The sequence below is a fragment of the Erythrolamprus reginae genome, chromosome Z (genome assembly GCF_031021105.1).
Source record: "Erythrolamprus reginae isolate rEryReg1 chromosome Z, rEryReg1.hap1, whole genome shotgun sequence".
Classification (NCBI taxonomy): Eukaryota; Metazoa; Chordata; class Lepidosauria; order Squamata; family Dipsadidae; genus Erythrolamprus; species Erythrolamprus reginae.
Genome location: NC_091963.1, coordinates 59,857,216 through 59,877,360, shown reverse-complemented (window position 1 = coordinate 59,877,360; position 20,145 = coordinate 59,857,216). Strand labels below are relative to the sequence as shown.

General features: G+C 41.9%; 1 protein-coding gene across 16 annotated transcripts in view; it reads right to left on the bottom strand.

Annotated features, from left to right (window-relative positions):
* EZH2 (enhancer of zeste 2 polycomb repressive complex 2 subunit) overlaps nucleotides 1-20,145 on the bottom strand; it is a 143,715-nt gene that overhangs the window by 112,198 nt on the left and 11,372 nt on the right. For 14 of the 16 annotated variants that reach the window (XM_070727911.1, XM_070727913.1, XM_070727898.1 and 11 more), the window contains one exon: nucleotides 5,234-5,358. In XM_070727911.1, coding sequence (XP_070584012.1) covers nucleotides 5,234-5,350 — 117 coding nt within the window. In that variant the 5' untranslated portion in view covers nucleotides 5,351-5,358. Of the gene's footprint in view, nucleotides 1-5,233; nucleotides 5,359-6,343; nucleotides 6,365-12,195; nucleotides 12,251-20,145 lie in introns of those variants that run through there. The other 2 variants (XM_070727906.1, XM_070727907.1) reach the window with 2 other exon arrangements.

The window sequence follows — 20,145 nt, the reverse complement described above, 5'->3', positions numbered from 1 at the left end:
CTGATTGGCAGCAGGGTGAACCAATCACAGCTCCTCCTCTACAGGAAACACTGGGGGAAGGGGCAGAAGGATTGAAGAGACTTTCAGAACTAAGGAACCATGGCTTTCTCTCCTGATCAGAAATGGAAGTCTTTTCCAAGCCAGCAACATATTTTGCAAGTAAAATGTAAGTTACCCATTTAAATTTGATTAATTTCTAGTAACAAAAGAAGTCATTTTGTAAGAAAATGTTGCTTCAAATGGGGATAATTCTGTGTAATTAAACTTTTTCTTCCAACTATACTTATCATACCAAAGAGGATTGTTAATGCTGACTTGTTTAAAACAATATAAAGGTTAGGATAATATAATAGTATACATTTTGGCATTAATCATTTGTTCTACATAATTAATATGAATAGATTTACCTTTTTTTAAGAGTATGGTTTCTCCTTATGAAGATAAATATCATGTAGAAGAAAGATTTTACAATTAATGACTGAGTAACCCCCAATTGTTATTTACTGATCTATTGAGATAGTAATGATTTTAACTTATGAAATATGTTTTAAATGGAAAATCTGAATATTTATCATATGGAAGTTTGATTTAAGCAATTGTTTTGAAATAATATATGAAATCCCAATTATTAAGAAAATTATAATGATATTGTAATGAGGATTAAGATAACAGATTTGATTACATTCCTAAAGATATTTTAAGAGGTTTTTGGTTATGATAAAAGAAGGAATTTTTTAAAAGAGAGATTTTGGAAGGGGAGGAAGAAAGGTGCAAGAAATAAAAAACATTTTGGAAGGAAAAGTTACATAATAATAATGACAACAGAGTTGGAAGGGATCTTGGAGATCTTCTAGTCCACCCCCCTGCTTAGGCAAAAACCCTACACTACTGGGTTATCCAACACCTTCTTAAAAACTTCCAGTGTTGGAGCATTCACAACTTCTGGTGGCAGGGTGTTCCACAGATTCATTGTTCTAACTGTCAGGAATTTTCTCCTTAGTTCTAAGTTGCTTCCTTCTTTGTTTAGTTTCCACCCATTGCTTCTCGTTCTGCCCTCAGGTGCTTTGAAGAATAGGTTGACTCTCTTCTTTGTGGCAAACCCTGAGATATTGGAAGAATGCTATCCCCCTGGTCCTTTTTTCATTAAACTAGATATACCCAGTTCCTGCAACTGTTCTTCATGGTTTTTTTTTATTCTCCTACAAAAACAATTTTAAGAAGATAGTAGAAGAATATTCCATTTTATAAGTTACCAGTAGCCACTGTATTTTCTACCATAGGCTTATACTTGAGTTAATAAGTTTTCCCAGGTTTTGGTGGCAAAAGTAGGTGTCTCGACTTATAATCAAGAATATACGGTAAATCATTCTACCAAACTACCAAAAACTTGTATTTTTTCAAGCAATCATTTTAATTATAATTTTCAGAATATCTTTAAAACTATTATTGTATGGTTATTATATTCTGCATATAAATCTGTCCAGGTCACATATGGATATTAATGTAATTTTCCACCAAATTGATTTCCTGATCAGAATTAGAAGCACTCATATTTTACATGATTTGGAAAGTCAATTCTATTAGAAGATTTAACTGACTTGCCTTCAAATTTATTTATTTGTTTGTTTGTTTGTTTGTTTGTTTGTTTATTAGATTTCTATGCCACCCCTCTCCGTAGACTTGGGGCGGCTCACAACAAAATAAAACAATTTATGACCAATCTAATAATTTAAAAAACATTTTAAAACCCCATTATTAAAACAGACATACACACAAGCATACCATACATAAATTGTATAGGCCCGGGGGAGATGTCTCAATTCCCCCATGCCTGACGGCAAAGGTGGGTTTTAAGGAGTTTATGAAAGGCAAGGAGGGTGGGGGAAAGTTCTAATCTCCGGGGGGAGCTGGTTCCAGAGGGTCAGGGCCGCCACAGAGAAGGCTCTTCCCCTGGGACCTGCCAAACGACATTGTTTAGTCGACGGGACCCAGAGAAGGCCAACTCTGTGGGACCTAATAGGTCACTGGGATTCATGTGGCAGAAGGCAGTCCTGGAGATATTATTATTATTATTATTATTATTATTATTATTATTATTTATTAGATTTGTATGCCGCCCTTCTCCGCAGACTCGGGGCGGCTCACAGCAATAATAAAAACAATGTATAACAAATCTAATAATTAAAAATCACCAAAAACCCCTTATTAAAAAGCAAAACATACACACAAACATACCATGCATAAACTGTATAGGCCCGGGGGAGATGTCTCAATTCCCCCATGCCTGGCGGCAGAGGTGGGCTTTACGAAGTTTACGAAAGACAAGGAGGATGGGGGCAATTCTAATCTCCGGGGGGAGCTGGTTCCAGAGGGTCGGAGTCGCCACAGAGAAGGCTCTTCCTCTAGGTTCTGCCAAGTGACATTGTTTAGTCGACAGGACCCAGAGAATACCAACTCTGTGGGACCTAACCGGTTGCTGGGAGTCGTGCGGCAGAAGGCAGTCCCGGATATATTCTGGTCCGATGCCATGAAGGGCTTTATAGGTCATAACCAACACTTTGAATTGTGACCGGAAACCAATCATCAACCAATGCAGACTGCGGAGTGTTGGTGTAACATGGGCATACCTAGGGAAGCCCATGATTGCTCTCGCAGCTGCATTCTGCATGATCTGAAGTTTCCAAACACTTTTCAAAGGTAGCCCTATGTAGAGAGCATTACAGTAGTCGAATCTTGAGGTGATGAGGGCATGAGTGACTGTGAGCAGTGAGTCCCGGTCCAGATAGGGTTCTCCAATGTGAGCTGTGGATCGAGGAGAACGCCCAAGTTGCGGACCCTCTCTGAGGGGGTCAATAATTCCCACCCCAGGGTTATGGACGGACAGATGGAATTGTTCTTGGGAGGCAGAACCTACAGCCACTCCGTCTTATCCGGGTTGAGTTTGAGTCTGTTGACACCCATCCAAACCCCAACAGCCTCCAGGCACCAGCACATCACTTCCACTGCTTCGTTGACTGGACATGGGGTGGAGATGTACACCTCGGTATCATCTGCGTACTGATGATACCTCACCCCATGCCTCTGGGTGATCTCACCCAGTGGATTCATGTGGATATTGAATAGCAGGGGGGAGAGGACCGACCCCTGAGGTACCCCACAAGGGAGTAACCTTGAAGTCGACCTCTGACCCCCCACTAACACTGACTGCGACTGACCGGAGAGGTAGGAGGAGAACCACTGAAGAACAGTGCCTCCCACTCCCAACCCCTCCAGCCGGCGCAGAAGGATACCATGGTGGATGGTATCGAAAGCCGCTGAGAGGTCAAGAAGCACCAGGACAGACGATAAACCCCTGTCCCGGGCCCGCCAGAGATCATCAATCAACGCGACCAAAGCAGTTTCCATGCTGTAGCCGGGCCTGAATCCTGACTGTTGAGGGCCTAGATAATCGGTTTCTTCCAAGGACCGTTGGAGTTGGAGCGCTACCACCTTCTCAACAACCTTCCCCATAAAGGGAAGGTTGGAGACTGGCCGATAGTTACGAATGGCTGGGTCCAGGGAAGGCTTCTTGAGGAGGGGGCGCACAAGTGCCTCCTTATAAGGAGCTGGAAAGGACTTCCTCCCCAAGGAGGCGTTGACTTATTTTGTAAGTCTTAATAAAAGCTCTTACAAGTGTTTGATCGGATTCGGACCTACTCTTCCTCCATCGCTTCTCTAGATATCTCTTCTGACGTTTCAACTCCCGGAGGTCCTCGTTGAACCATGGAGCTCTACGAGGTCTAGTGCCGTGGAGAGGTCGCAACGGTGCAATCCGGTCAAGAGCCTCCGCTGCAGCCTTATTCCAAGCCTCAGCGAGAGACGTCGCCGAACTGTGGCTGAGTGCCTCTGGAATAACCCTAAGCGCCCTCTGAAAGCCCTCTGGGTCCATCAGGCGTCTGGAGCAGAACTGCCTAATCGGTTCTGCCTCCCTGCTGGGAAGGATTGGAGCCAGGAAGTCAAGCCGCAGTAGAAAATGGTCTGACCATGACCAAGGCAACAATTCTAAGCCTCTTAATGTCAGACCATTACTCAATTGCTCAGAGAGGAATATCATGTCAGGTGCATGGCCCCCCTCGTGAGTCGGACCCTGTACTACTTGAGTCAGGTCCATGGCTGTCATGGTGGCCATGAACTCCTGTGCTAATCCAGATGTTTTGCCAAATGACGGCAGGTTGAAATCCCCCAAGACAATGAGTCTGGGGAATCCTACCGCCAGCCCGGCTACCTCCTTGAGCAGCACAGGCAGGGCTGTTGATACACAGCTGGGAGGCAGGTACGTGAGCAACAAGCCCATCTGAACCCCTAAGTCCAACTTCACTAGGAGGGACTCACAACCCGCAATCTCTGGAGCAATGAGTCTACGCAGGCAAAGACTCTCCCTAGCTATAATAGCCACTCCTCCCCCCCTTCCCTGCGGTCAAGCCTGATGCCATATCTGAAACCCGGCTGGGCAAATTTCAGAGAGAGGAACTCCTCCCTCTGGGCCCAGCCAGGTTTCAGTCACACATGCCAGGTCGGCCTCCTCATCCAGGATCAAATCCCGGATGAGGAGAGCTTTATTTACCACCGACCTGGCATTGAGTAGCAGCAGCCTGAGCCCAGGGCCAGAGTTACACTCATCACCAGTACCCTGGGTTGAGCTCACAGAGCTGGAACAAGGAATTAATCGCTAAACTACATTTTGCAGCTAAATTTGACAAGACTCTATATCTTAATTACACCATGCTTTCAAGTAATAGCACTTGAGAACTGTACTAATTTCACACTCAAAAACTGTCTTAAGCTTTTTTCCAATAATAGCCTTCTCACACATAGCTAGCCAATTCAAAAGCTAAAGAAAATCTTAATAGAAGATGGTAACATGACACGGCTGATTCTATGTAAAGAAAAAAAAATCATATAATAGGCATTCTACTATTAAACTCCAAACTGTATCTTCAAAAAATATTAAATTATGCATTTTGGATATGTGCATTATCTTTATGTTAACATTTTTTAAAATCTATCTAAAAGAGACAAAAATAGCAAATGGAAAACAGCTAAATAGCCATACCAGGAGCTATTGCTAAGAGAGCCTATTTAATGCTGTTGTTATGGGTCTCCTCCAGAATCAGATTATTTTAGTTTGAAAAGTAATAATAACAACTAGAAATAGTCTTATATCTTTGTATCTTTGTAATGTGAAATTAATTACCTTTACTTCATCTGCTCGCCTGAACCTCTTGAGCTGTCTAAGCCTCATATATTCTGATTTTACACGTTTCCTCCAACAAACTGGTCCTTTCTCTGATTTCTTTCCAGTCTGACCCATAATTACACCTGAAAAGAAAATGTAGATGTGAGATCAAACTCAATCAGCATTCTATATTTAAGTACATGTCCTGCCAGTAATTATGTAAAATATTTATATAAATAAAAATAAACTTATGCTAGAGGCTTGACATATTAAGTAAAGGTACAGACAGTGCAACGTGCAATTGGAATAGGATCTTCTATGTTCCTTGCTAGAAATTCTCTGATCTGCAATTCATGTAAATTTCAATGTCTTATTTTCGGAGTAACTTATTTTCGGGGAAACAGGGTAGTAGCGGAAGTATTAAGAAAAGATATAAAGGAAGCAATGGTGAGATTGATGAAATTTAAAGGGTATATACAAATTATGCCAAGTACCACAACCATTCCCAAGAGATACACATAGGATTTGTGAGGAAGAAGGTCAGAGATAAGGTAAATATGGCAACTAGGGAAGAAACAATGACATATAAGGGAAAATAAATAATTATATTAAAACAGATACCAAGGCAAGTTAGAGAGAAAAGGAAGAAATATAAATTTTTGACCAATTTATTGAATAGAAAGAATAATCCCTTCAGCGGAAGGGATGTCAATATCCTAGGAAAGAAAAAGAATAAAAGTTGAAAACATAGAAGAAGCAACAGAAATATTTGGTCAAATAAAAGGGGATGAAGAAGACCCTCAGCTAAGTGAAAGACAAGAAATAGAAACACAAGAAGAACAAGAAATAGAGAAGGGAAAAAAGAGAAGACTAAGGAAATAGAAGAAAAACCAAAACCAAAAGAAACCAGAAAAAGAGCTCAGAAGGCCAATCAAACAAATCACAACTAAACCAAAAAGAAAGTGATTGAAAGATGCAAAGAGAAATAAAATTAATATCAATTCGCAAGGGGTGAAGCTTTCACGTCAGGAAGACGTCCTTCCTGGAGTCCACGTTTCGGCCAGCCAGGAAGGACGTCTTTGTGATGTCAAAGCTCCGCCCCCGGAATTCCCTATTGGGATTCCCCACCTCCGTTTGAGCCTCGTGACCGGCCGACAGCTCCGCGGCTCTTCTGCAAAGGTGACAGTTGGGCGGCGGCGCTTCTTGGTGTTATCCTGAACCCAAACTTTTGCTGAAGGTGACAGCCAGCAGGCGGCACTTCTCGGCGGTCACCTGAACCCGAACTTTTGCCGAACCTCTGGGTTCAGCATTCGCCGCAGCGGATTCATAAGGCGAAAAAAGTTCATAAGAAGAGGCAAAAAAATTTGGAACCCCGGGTTTGTATCTCGAGGTACTACTGTATATATAATTGGAGATTTTAATGGGGTAGTTGATGGGAAAAAAGATCATATGGGAAAGAAAAAGAAACAATCAAGTAAATCCACATTATCAAAAACCTTTTGGGATATGGTGGGAGAATTTAATTTAATAGATTTATGGAGGACATTTCACCCCAAAACTAAAGAGTTCACATTTTATTCTAATCCCCATAAAACATACACCAGAATTGATATGGCATGGATTATAAGTGAAATAAGTAGAAAGATAGAAAAGATGGAAATTATGCTGAATATATGGGCAGATCATAACTCAATAAAAATAACCTGGAAAAATAAAGAATTCAATAATAGAAGATGGATTTTTAATACTCACCTTACAGAAGACGATCATTTTATACAAATGTTAGAAAAAGAATTAAAGATGTTTTTGATAGAAAATAAAAAACAGTCAACTTCTAACCAAAATTTATGAGACACAATGAAAGCATATACAAGAGGAATAATAATTTCATATACAGTGGAACCTCGATATACGAGCAGCTCTACTTACGAGCTACTCGAGATACGAGCTGGGAGAGTAGAGAAATTTTTGCTCGACTCACGAGCTTCCATTCGGGATACGAGCCGAGAAGAGCCGGCCTGGCTTGCTTTGCTTCCGAGCTGATGCAGAGCCGAATAAAGCGTCACGCCCCTCTGACGCTTTCGGCGGCTTCCGAAGCGATGCTGGGCTCTTTTGCCGCCAAAAGCGTCAGGGGGGGCGTGACGCTTTATTCGGCTCTGCAAAGCAAACCAGCCTGGCTCTTCTCCGTTCGTATCCAGCGCTTGGTGAGTCCTTGGCTTCTGCTGGGGGTGGGGGGATCTGAACGCTTTCTGCTGGGGGTGGGGGGATCTGAACGCTCTCCCTGGCTGGGAGCACTTTCGCTGCGAGAGAGGGCTTTCCCGAAAGGGACGGAGAAAGCCCTCTCTCGCAGCGAAAGTGCTCCCAGCCAGGAGGCTGCAAGAGAGGGCTTTCTCCGCCCTTTCGAGAAAGCGCGCCTGTCTGAAAAGATCCCCGCCGGTCTGGTGGGATTTTGCAGCAACCTCCAAGCAACCTGGGCTCGGAGGTTGCTGCAAAACCCCACCGGACCGGTGGCGATCTTTTCAGACAGGCGTGCCGATTCTCCGCTTTTAGCAGTGAGCGGAGAATCGGCGCGCCTGTCTGAAAAGCTCGTAGCTGGCATGGAACATCCCCCCATGCCAGCTACGAGCTTTTCAGGCAGGCGCGCCGATTCTCCGCTCACTCCGGGTGAGCGGCGAATCGGCGCGTCTGTTTAAAAAGATCGTAGCCGGCATGGAACATCCCCCCATGCCAGCTACGAGCTTTTCAGGCAGGCGCGCCGATTCTCCGCTCACTCCGGGTGAGCGGCGAATCGGCGCGTCTGTTTAAAAAGATCGTAGCCGGCATGGAACATCCCCCCATGCCAGCTACGAGCTTTTCAGGCAGGCGCGCCGATTCTCCGCTCACTCCGGGTGAGCGGCGAATCGGCGCGTCTGTTTAAAAAGCTCGTAGCCGGCATGGAACATCCCCCCATGCCAGCTACGAGCTTTTCAGGCAGGCGCGCCGATTCTCCGCTCACTCCGGGTGAGCGGCGAATCGGCGCGTCTGTTTAAAAAGCTCGTAGCCGGCATGGAACATCCCCCCATGCCAGCTACGAGCTTTTCAGGCAGGCGCGCCGATTCTCCGCTCACTCCGGGTGAGCGGCGAATCGGCGCGTCTGTTTAAAAAGATCGTAGCCGGCATGGAAAATCCCCCCATGCCAGCTACGAGCTTTTCAGGCAGGCGCGCCGATTCTCCGCTCACTCCAGGTGAGCGGCGAATCGGCGCATCTGTTTAAAAAGCTCGTAGCCGGCATGGAACATCCCCCCATGCCAGCTACGAGCTTTTCAGGCAGGTGCGCCGATTCTCCGCTCACTCCGGGTGAGCGGCGAATCGGCGCGTCTGTTTAAAAAGATCGTAGCCGGCATGGAACATCCCCCCATGCCAGCTACGAGCTTTTCAGGCAGGCGCGCCGATTCTCCGCTCACTCCGGGTGAGCGGCGAATCGGCGCATCTGTTTAAAAAGATCGTAGCCGGCATGGAACATCCCCCCATGCCAGCTACGAGCTTTTCAGGCAGGCGCGCCGATTCGCCGCTCACCCCGGAGTGAGCGGAGAATCGGCGCGCCTGCCTGAAAAGCTCGTAGCTGGCATGGGGGGATTTTCCATGCCGGCTACGATCTTTTTAAACAGATGCGCCGATTCGCCGCTCACCCGGAGTGAGCGGAGAATCGGCGCGCCTATCTGAAAAGATCAGAGCCAGCATGGAAAGCCCCCCCCCATGCCGGCTCCGAAGCACCGGGCACCCCTCAGCCGACGTCTTTTCCCCTCAGCCCTCGGGCTTGCACGCATTAATCACTTTTCCATTGTTTCCTATGGGAAACAATGCTTCGACCTACGAGCTCTTCGACATACGAGGTTCCTTCCGGAACCAATTAATTTCGTATGTCGGGGTTCCACTGTACAGTACTGCAAAGCAAAATAAAGAAAAATAATAGAATATAATGAAATAATAAAGGATATCCAAAGGTTAGAAATTCAATTGCAAAATAAACTGGGAGAGGGAAGAATGGAGGAACTATTAATGGAAGCTAAACATAAATTGAATATAATTTAACAAAGAGAGTATTTAAAGGAACTTAAATTTACAAAATAAGCAATCAATATTTTGAGAATGCAAACAAACCAGGAAGATAGTTAGCATATAAGATCAAAAAAGAAAAGGGAAATAAAATAATACATCAATTGGAAAATAAGAATGGGGATTTGCAAAATAGTGATGAAAAAAATCAAAGACGTGAAGTTTTATGAAAAATTATATAAACAAGAAATAAGGGGGGGAAAGGAATACCTTCAACAAACATCACTAAAATAAAAGAAGATAGAATAATATTAAATAAAGACATAACAATGGAGGAAATGAGAAATGTGCTTCAAAGACAGAAGAAGAATAAATCACCAGGACCAGATGGATTTTCAGCAGAGTTTTATAAAGTAACTACAGAAGAAATAATGGAATTACAATTAAGAATTTATAATGAGGTTTTATTAGAGGGGAACATTCCAAAATCCTGGACAGAATCATATATCACCACATTGTTGAAAGAAGGTGCCAAACCAAATTTAATTCAAAATTATAGGCCAATCTCATTGTTAAATGCTGATCATAAAACATTTATGAGAATCATGTCAGAACGACTAAAAATAATTTTGAACAAAAATATACATTCGGACCAAAATGGATTTCTACCAGCAAGACAAATTAGAACAAATTTGATAACAGTCATTAATATTTTTGAATACTATGAAGCGCATCCAGAAAGGCAGGTGGTGTTCTGGTTTCAGGCTAGTTCAGATAATAATTGGAATTATTGCTTGCTAGACATCTTTATTTTGTAAAAAATAGCAAAGCTTCTCTTTATTTCCTTCACTCCTCATTACACAACTGCTATAGTCCAGTACAATTCATTCTCATTTTCCTCTTGAGTAGTTAGGCAGTTTATTTAAGTAATTACTTCAAGGCATTCCACAAGTCATTCTAAAATTTATAGGCTAATCAGTGCTAGCGAAACAAGCCATAAAACAGGTTATAAATCACACAATAGGTAGCTTACATGCCAGAGTTTAACTGGGAGGAACCATCTTGGCTGGACAAGGTTGATGTAAGCAATCTTCTTTTCCATTCACTCCTGGATGTGAGCTAATTAATTAATTAATTCCTCACACTCTAAAATACTCTAAAATCTCCTCCCTCTGACTTCTTCTAATAGTCTCTGTTGGCGTCTGAAGTGGGGATTAACCCATCTCCAATCCTGCCAGTTTGATTCATCTGAACTCATTTCTATGTCAAGTTCTTCTTCTTCTTCTTCGCTAACATTCTCCTCTGCCTCTAAATCAGGTAACTTGACAAGTTCTAAATCACTCTCTCCCTCCGAATCCGAGCATTCCCCAGGCTGAGAGGGAGTATACACAACAGCTGGCTGCTGTCTTCCTGGATGCGCAAAAGGCGTTTGACAATGTAGATTGGCAATGCATGAAATTACTAATTAGGCAAATGGAATTTGGCAACAAATTTACAGGAATGATTGATACAGCATATTCTTCCCAGTCTGCCAAAGTATTAATAAATTGAGACATGACAAAAGTATTCCCAATTCAGAAAGGAGTTAGGCAGGGGTGCCCTTTATCTCCTTTCCTTTACATATTGACATTGGAAGTGTTGTTAAATAAAATTAGATAATACAGAAATCAAAGGAACAACAGTCAAAAAGGAGACTTATAAACTGCAGGACTTTGCCAACGATTTGGGTTTTTTCTTAGAAGAGCCACGAGAGTCATGCCCATGCTTAATCCAAAAACTAGAAAAAATATGGCTCAGTAGCTGGCCTCAAGATTAATAAACAAAAAACTAAGGTATTAAAGAAAAATATGACAGTGCAACAACAAGTAGAGCTGGGAGGAGACTTGTATTTGCAAATAGTTAAGAAACTTAAATACTTAGGGATATACCTAACAAATAAATGTTCCACAATAAAAGAAAATAATTATAAAAAATTGTTAGAACAAATAGAATTGGATTTTTAAAAATGGGGGAATTTACAATTATCACTGTTGGGACGAATAGCAATAATTAAAATGAATATACTCCCAAAATTATTATATTTATTTCAAGTTGTTCCACTTAAACTAGACAGAAAATATTTTACAACCTTAGACAAAATGACAAAAAAGTTTATTTGGCAAAATAAAAAAACAAGAATAAAAAAGACCGATTTACAAGATACTAAAAGTAGAGGAGGTCTTAGTACGCCAAATTGGAAATTATATCAAATTGCAGCAACATTGGCTTGAATTAGAGATTGGGTTAATTTGAACAACAGAATTTTGACATTAGAAGGACATGACCTAGAAACAGGCTAGCACACTGAAAGGAAAATCCCAGCCTACTTTAGGAAACACTTAATCAGAGATGCAATTATTACAGTATGGGCAGAAATAAAAAGAAAGCATTTCTATAAAATACCAAACTAGTTATCAGTAATGGAAGCTATAATGTATCTGAATGTACTTGATAAAGAGAAAATAAAAGACTATAAAGATATATTGGATGTGACTGGGAAATTAAAAACTAGAGCAGAAATAGGTGCTCAAAATATAATTATTGATTGGTGGCCATAGTCAAATACAATCCATGTATAAAAAGGACAAGTATACTAGATAAACTTCTAATTGGACCTGAAAATAAAATCATTTCTAAAATGTACCGTATATTTATTTACTACAATATGAAAGACCCGAAGATGTGGTAAAAGTGCCTATGGTGACATGGGCACAGAACATTGGTTATAATATTCACTTGGCAGACTGGGAACAAATATGTAATAGAAATTTTAAAATATCAAAATCAGTATCTTATAAGGAAAATTATTATAAAATGTGTTATTGATGGTATTTGGCACCGATCCAATTAGCTAAAATATATGCAGAATTGAGCCCAAATTGTTGGTAGTGTAAAAAAAATGGCACCTTCTTCCACACATGGTGGTTGTGTTCTTTCTGAGATGAAAAAATTCTGCACGAAAATCCACAAATGGTTACCAAGACCATGCCCTCTATAGGCAGAATTCTTACCGGAACTGTTCTTATTGGGAATAAGAAAAAAGCAATATAGAAAAGCTGAAAAATATCTAATATTACATATAACAACTGCGGCCAGAATTACCTTTGCCCAATATTGGGAAAATACAGAAACCCCCTCAGAAAAAACAATAATTAATAAAATACATAATTGTTCTGAAATGGAGAAACTGACGCTGGAATTAAGGGGCCAAAAAGATTCTGAGCATCATGAAATATTGGCAAAATGGCACAGATGGATTGAGTTAAGAAATAGAAATCAAAACATTAGAAATTATATATAAAGATTAGTAAAATAAGGAATATAAATATGTAAATATGAATGATTAGAACAGGGATTTTGTGAGTATATGAAATAATACAAATATTACTGTAATTAATATGTATATTTTAATGACTGAATGAAATATCTGATGTAGCAATGCAAAAATAGTGAGTATCTGCTGATATTATAATTTTGTTGTTTTTGTTTAATGTGTCTGTCTTTTGTTGTTATCCATTTGTCTGTTTTAAATTATATTTGAAAACCAATAAAAATTTTCAAAAAAAAGGAGGGGGGCCAGATGGATTGCCCGGAGCTTCAGTCAATTTATATTGTCACTCAAGTCTGTCTGAAACCATTGTCTCTGCACTGTAACAGACTGCAGGAGTGGTCCCCAGGCCAAGAGGCTGGGATCGGTTATTAGGGTCAGATACTGTGGTTCCCTGAATAGGGATCCCCTGGAAATGGCTGGCGACATCCATCAATGTAGTGACCGAATGACAATGTGGAAGAAGAAACCACTGCAGACTTCTGCTGTTGGGGCAGGCCCACGGGATGATAGAGACGGTGGGGATCATCTTTCCCAATAGCTGGAAAAGCAGGAGCAGAATAACTATGCAGATGCAAGCTGCCAATTCTGGCTGGAGTTGGTGCATGCAAGCCACCAACTCTGGCTGGATTGATGCTCCTTGGACAGGAAGACCATGCCCTCTATAGAGTCTATGATTGCCCCCAAATGGAGCAACCGAGTCATTGGAACTAGTTGGCTTTTCTCCCTAATAATGGAGAAACCATTTGTGGAGGACTTGAACCATGTGGTCCACCAATGTGAAGAAATTGCCCTTTCTTATGCTCACTAAGATGGTCTAAGAATGCATTTTGAACTGTTGGTAGGTAATGTGGCACAATACTTTGAGGTCGAGATTAGTGCTCTATCCTCCCGAGGTCTTTAGAACAAGGAACAGGAGGGAATAAAACCACTGTCTGCGTTGCTCCACTGGAACCGCTTGGATCACCTGGATGTCCAGAAGGTGACTTAGGGCCAGTTCCATGAGAAACTGCTTGGTTTGGTCGCTTGATAGAGGACACATGATGAAAGACATTGGGGGAGGTATGTGGAGAGAAATTCCGAATTTTACTATCTCCCTGACCCATGTGTCTGTAGTGACTTCCTCCCATACCATAATCAAGCAATTATTACCTATATTTTTAAAATTGGGTTTCTGTCCAGATAAACTCAAAAACAATTTCATAGGATTTCTTGGCTATTTTCATTCCAGTCTGATGAAACAACACTAATGAATAGAGAGTTCAATTTTCAAATTTTTACTCATTTAATTGTCACGGCATCTAATCTACTAATATATTTAAGAAATTATCTGAAATAAAATTAATCTGAAAAAAACTATTTTTGATAAATTCATGCCAAGTTAAATAATTATCATTCTTTCAGGGAGGGGTCCTTTCCAGCTCCCTACAAGGACCCACTTGTGCGCCCTCTCTTTAAGAAGCCTTCCCTGGACCCAGCTGTATTTAACAACTATTGGTGGTGTTGCTCCAGCTCCAATGGTCCTTGGATGAAGCCAATTATTCTAGGCCCTCAACAGTCAGGATTCAAGCCCGGCTACAGCACAGAAACTGCTTTGATTGCACTGACGGATTATCTCTGGTGGGCCCAGGATAGGGGTTTATCCTCTATCCTGGTGCTCCCTTGTGGGGTTCCTCAGGGGTCGGTGCTCTCCCCCCTGCTGTTTAATATCTACATGAAACCACTGGGTGAGATCATCCGAGGGCATGGGTGAGTTACCATCAGTATGCTGATGATGCTCAGCAATACATCTCCACCCCATGTCCACTCAGTGAAGCAGTGGAAGTAATATGCCGGTGTCTGGAGGATGTTAGGGTCTGGATGGGTGCTAACAGACTCAAACTCAACCCCGACAAGATGGAGTGGCTGTAGGTTTTGCCTCCCAGGAACACTTGCATCCATCCATCCATTACCCTAAGGGAGGGGGAACTTCTGACCCCTTCAGAGGGTCCACAACTTGAGCGTCTTCCTTGATCCGCAGCTGACCTTGGAACATCATTTGTCGGCTGTGGCGAGGGGGATGTTTGCCCATGTTCACCTGGTGCACCAGTTGCGGCCCTATTTGGACAGGGAGTCTCTACTCACAGTCACTCATGCCCTTATCACTTCAAAGTTCGATTACTGCAACGCTCTCTACATGGGGCTACCTTTGAAGAGTGTTCAGAAACTACAAATTGTGCAGAATGCAGCTGCGCGAGAAGTCATGGGATTACTCAGACGTGTCCACATCTCTCCAACACTCCATGGTCTGCACTGGCTACCAATTGGTTTCCAGACTCAATTCAAAGTGTTGGTTATGACCTATAAAACCCTACATGGCATGGGACCAAATTACTTACAGGACTACCTCCTGCCGCATGAATGCCAGCGACCGGTTAGGTCCCAGAGTCGGCCTTCTCCAGGTCCCGTCAACTAGATAATGTCACTTGGCAGGACCCAGGGGAAGAACCTTCACTATGGGAGCCCCAGACCTCTGGAATCAACTCCCCCAGAGATTCATGTTGCCCCCACCCTCCCTGCCTTCCGTAAGAGTCTAAAGACCAAGCTTGGGGTCATTAGATTCTACCCGCTGGACAATGAATATATAGTGGGCTTGTTTGAATGGACAAGTGTATGCTAATAGGCTTTTTTAGTTTTTTTAATGTAATTCTTAATTTTAATTAATCATATCTCGTTGTATACTGTTTTTATTGTATGTTTTTATATGTTTTATATGTTGGAGAGGGGCAGCATATAAATTTAATTAATAATAACAACAACAATAACAACAACTTTGCCTACAAATATCTTACATTTCTAGATATGATAAGAATTTAGACAGGAATAACATTTTAAGTTCATTAGAATTGCTGTATTTTTGAAGTATAAGATTTATGTTTCACTACATTCCACAGTAGTTTTCCTTAAAGAATTTCAGCATTACATGGGGTATTTCCATAAGTTATTTTCCTCTGATAATCCTACAATTTCCATTTATTTTATTTTTATTTATTTATTTATTCATTTGTCCAATACACAAATACATAGGAAGAAAAATAGACATGTAGTAATATATATAAGGGTAAAGTGAACTTAGAGGAGACGATATATGAAAGAAAGAAATATATATAAGTGAGAGAAAGGAAAGACAATTGGACAGGGGACGAAAGGCACACCAGTGCACTTATGTACGCCCCTTAGTCATTTCCTTGACTATACTTTCAGTATTAGTGATTATCAGGTCAAGGATGATTGAATGTGTGCCACTGCATGCTTCATATCTCCTGTCATCAGTAATAGTATTGTTCTTCCTTTCTAGCTAATTATCTACATTCAAAATATTTAACTATCCTGAAATATGACTGAAATATGATCCATTGAGCCCCAGCCCGTGGCTCACAATACCTTGAGGGGGGGGGTAGCAGGAGCAATGAGCTTGGCAACAGGTTGACGGTGGCATTCCGACATCTGACAGCGCCAAACAACCGAGGCATTCTCCGCTGAACTCGCACTGTCCAGCTGTCAGTTTCAGCACTGTCCAGCTGTCAGTTTCAGCAGCCTTCCACAGTGGCCACGTGCCACCTGGTGAATTGTTCCGGGAAGCAAGAACCCTTGCCAGTGGCCAAACTTGGTTTGGCCCAGGTAGCTACCACAGCAGCCAGACAAGAGCAGCACTAACGTCGCTGGATGGTTGTTACCAGTGGGTGTGGGCAGCCGGATGGACATGGGGTAGGGTCCAAAGCAATGTTCCCTCTAATTTTTTTCGGTGTGGGCGGAAAAGTATAGTGTCTGAGCGGCAGTCCCTTTGGAACTGGGTGACATAGAAGTATGTATGTATGTATGTATGTATGTATGTATGTATGAATAAATAAATAAATAAATAAATAAATAAATAAATAAATAAATAGGGGGGAAATCCTTTTTTATTAAAAGAAATTAATAAAACAAAACCAAAATCTATTACTATTAAAACTAAAACAACCAGTAAAACCAAAAACACAACTATTAATAAATCCATGCTTTAAAATCTTCATTTCTTAAATATTTATCATAGTATTATATTAATCTAGTAATACTATGAAAATCTATCTGAACACCAATGCATCAATTAATATATTTCCATAAATTATACCTTTCTATAATTTCATTCAATATTTCCAAGCTCAATTAATTTTCAGGCACGTAGCATTTATTATTATTAACTTTCATCAATCTTCTACATTTCCAAGTATATTTTAAATTCATAATGCAAAGTCATAAAATTGTACAGTACATATCATAAATCCCTTATTTATCCTATGTATCTTTCATTAATTTTAACTATGCAATTCTATATAGATCTAAAATTCTAATTCAATTTTACAAATTAATATATCGTAATATTAAACAACATCTAAATATATCTTTTACTATCATTGCATAGTCAATCCATATTTATAATCAATCATCCCTCCTCAAATTTCTACCACTCTTGCCAAAGGGAAGAAACCATGTTGTTTTTCAATAGCCTGCGTTTTTATTTTGATATTTGTTTTTTTTAAAATTATAAGCTACCAAAGGTTTTTATGCAGCTGAGAGACATGAAAATTAAAGTATATTAAGAAATTGGATGATTGATATTGTTTTGCTGATCTCAATCTGCAGTAAAGAAATTGTGCTTAGACCATGCATCAAACCTCTCCCACTATGCAGCATGGCCAAGACCCTGGGAACAGGGGTCCTTGCTGGTGATCTTATGTAGCACCTGGAACAATCCATGCACAGTGCTTCCATAGACGAACTATCCAGGAGCCCAACAGCCAGCCTGTCGTACTCTAGTCCAAGGTCCATGCTCAGCAGATCAGGGCCCATTGTGGCTACTGGGATATTGGCCCAGCAGGAGACATGGCCCCCACTGCAACTGCAGGCTTCTTTTCACAAGAACCCCAACTGCGAGTCTTCGGAGAGGGGCGGCATACAAATCTAATTAATTAATTATTATTATTATTATTATTATTGTTATTATTTTATTATTATTATTATTATTATTATTATTATTATTGTTATTATTATTATTCCTCAGCCAGGTCATAAGCCACTACACATGGTTCAACCCCTTGCAGTTGGCAATGGTTGTAATAGTGATGGCAGTGTTGGACAGTGAGGACACTGAGTGGGTGGCGGATTTACCCAGCGAGCATGCCAGCGAGTTGATGAATGTGGGCTTCTTCCTAGAGGACTGAGGGCCTGGTTCAGGGATGGGACTTGGGCACAATAGGCAGAGTGGAAATTCCTGTCGCTAAAACAACAAGGCCAGCCGGCAAAGAAGTATGTCCAGAAGTTCTATCAGGTCTCTGGTAAGCTGTGGTTGTGACTGGAGCATCTACTGGTCCATCATTTCAGTGTAGGGCTGGACTGTGATATCCATCAAGCCTGTGTTTATTGGGTTCTTCTACATCAGCTGCAAGACTGGTTCCATGCAGTCATCAAATTGAACTCTGGATTACAAGCCCCAGAAACCCATGGAAAGGCCAATGCTGATAGGCATAGCAAGGCCCAGCTCCAACATCCTGGGACCCACAGAGTAGATCAGTCACCCAGTGCTAGGCTGTTTCCCATGCCACTAAACTGAGCCACTGGACAATGGAGCATAGGGCATCAGGGTCACAGTGACCAAAACTGAAACCATAGCCACAAGACAGCAACCCCGGGAGGGCCACAGCATACCCACTACAGACCCCTAGGCGGCAACAATGAGCAACTAACAAGCAGGCGGGAAAGAAGGGGGATCTTCAGTGACTGGGAGGGTCCCTCTGGTGTTCTATAACAGTGAGGACAGCAGACCAGAGGATCCAATGATAAGTAAGCCCATTTGTCCATTCATCAAAACCCCAGGCAGCTTGGGGGGGGGGGGGAGAGATATGGTGCCTTGATTGATTCCGGGTATACCCAGTGTTTCATAAGCCAGGCTGTGATTAGTGACTTGGGAAATGGGCGCTGAGGATGCCCAAACCCATTAGGTTCGAACAAATGAATGGCTCGGTGCTTGGTGGGGGGAGGTGTCTGGCTACCCACATCATGGAGCCAGTGAGATTGGAGATGGGAGAGCGTCTCCGTGATGGCGCCTGTATTGTTCACAGAAAATGGGCCTCTACACTTATGCATCAACTTCTGGGGACTTAACGAGGTCTGTTACCTATAGCCCATTTGTGACCTTGGGAAAAGGGTAGCTTATCACCAAGTTAGATCTAACGAAGGCCTACTACTGAGTCCGGATTAGACCAGATGCTCAGGCACACTTTCATGAATGAGCACCTGAATTTTTTTCACAGATGTCACCCAAGACAATGAAATCAGTGTTATTTGAAACTCAAAGTTATGTTTATTCAATGTACCCACTTAATTAAAAATGTTATATATCAGTATCACTTATAATACTGCAAGTCTGCAATATTAAAATACAGTAGTACCTCGTGATATGAATTTTTCAAGATACGAACCCAGGGTTCGGAAAATTTTTGTCTCTTCTTACGAACTTTTTTTGCCTTACGAACCCGCCGCCCGAATGCTGAATCCGGAAGTTCGGCAAAAGTTCGGGTTCAGCGTTTGGATTCGTAAGGCCACCAAGAAGCACCGCCGCCCGGCTGTCGCCTTTTGAAACAGCCGGGGGGCTTCTCGGCGTTCTCCCGAACGCTGAACCTGGAAGTTCGGCAAAAGTTCAGGTTCAGCGTTTGGGTGGCTGCCAAGAAGCCCCGCCGCCCGGCTGTCACCTTACCAGAACAGCCGCGGAGCTGTCAGCCGGTCGGCCGGTCAGGAGGCTCAAACGGTGGTGGAGAATCCCAATAGGGAATTCCATGGGTGGAGCTTTGACATCACGAAGACGTCCTTCCTGGCCGGCCAAAACGTGGAATCCAGGAAGGAAGTTCATAAGACGAGGTATTACTGTACAGTGATACCTCGTCTTACAAACCCCTCGTCATACAAACTTTTCGAGATACAAATCCGGGGTTTAAGATTTTTTTGCCTCTTCTTCCAAACTATTTTCACCTTACAAACCCAAGCCGCTGCCACTGGGATGCCCCGCCTTCAGACTTCTGTTGCCAGTGAAGTGCCCGTTTTTGCGCTGCTGGAATTCCCCTGAGGCTCCCCTCCATGGGAAACACCATCTCCCAGCATGGGAATCCCAGCAGTGCAAAAATGGGCGCTTTGCTGGCAACGGAAGTCCGGAGGTGGGGTTTCGAGGACTTCCGGTTTTCTATCAAATGTGATATTTTAAATTGAAAGGAGCTTTTACAAATCTAATAAATAATAAAGCTTTGTTTTAAAAAGCTTTGCTAATGGGAAGATATAATTCATGGTTTCTGAGAATGCTTTGCTGTGCTTTAATTTGCTGGCAAGTGATATAAAAGTGTATTTGCCTGGATTAGTTTGGTTGAAATGTAAATATTGCTAATGTTACTAACATTGTAATAAATTAATAGACCTTTAGTACTGCATTGGATTTAGTTAGCTTGTTGAACTTTGTAAGTAC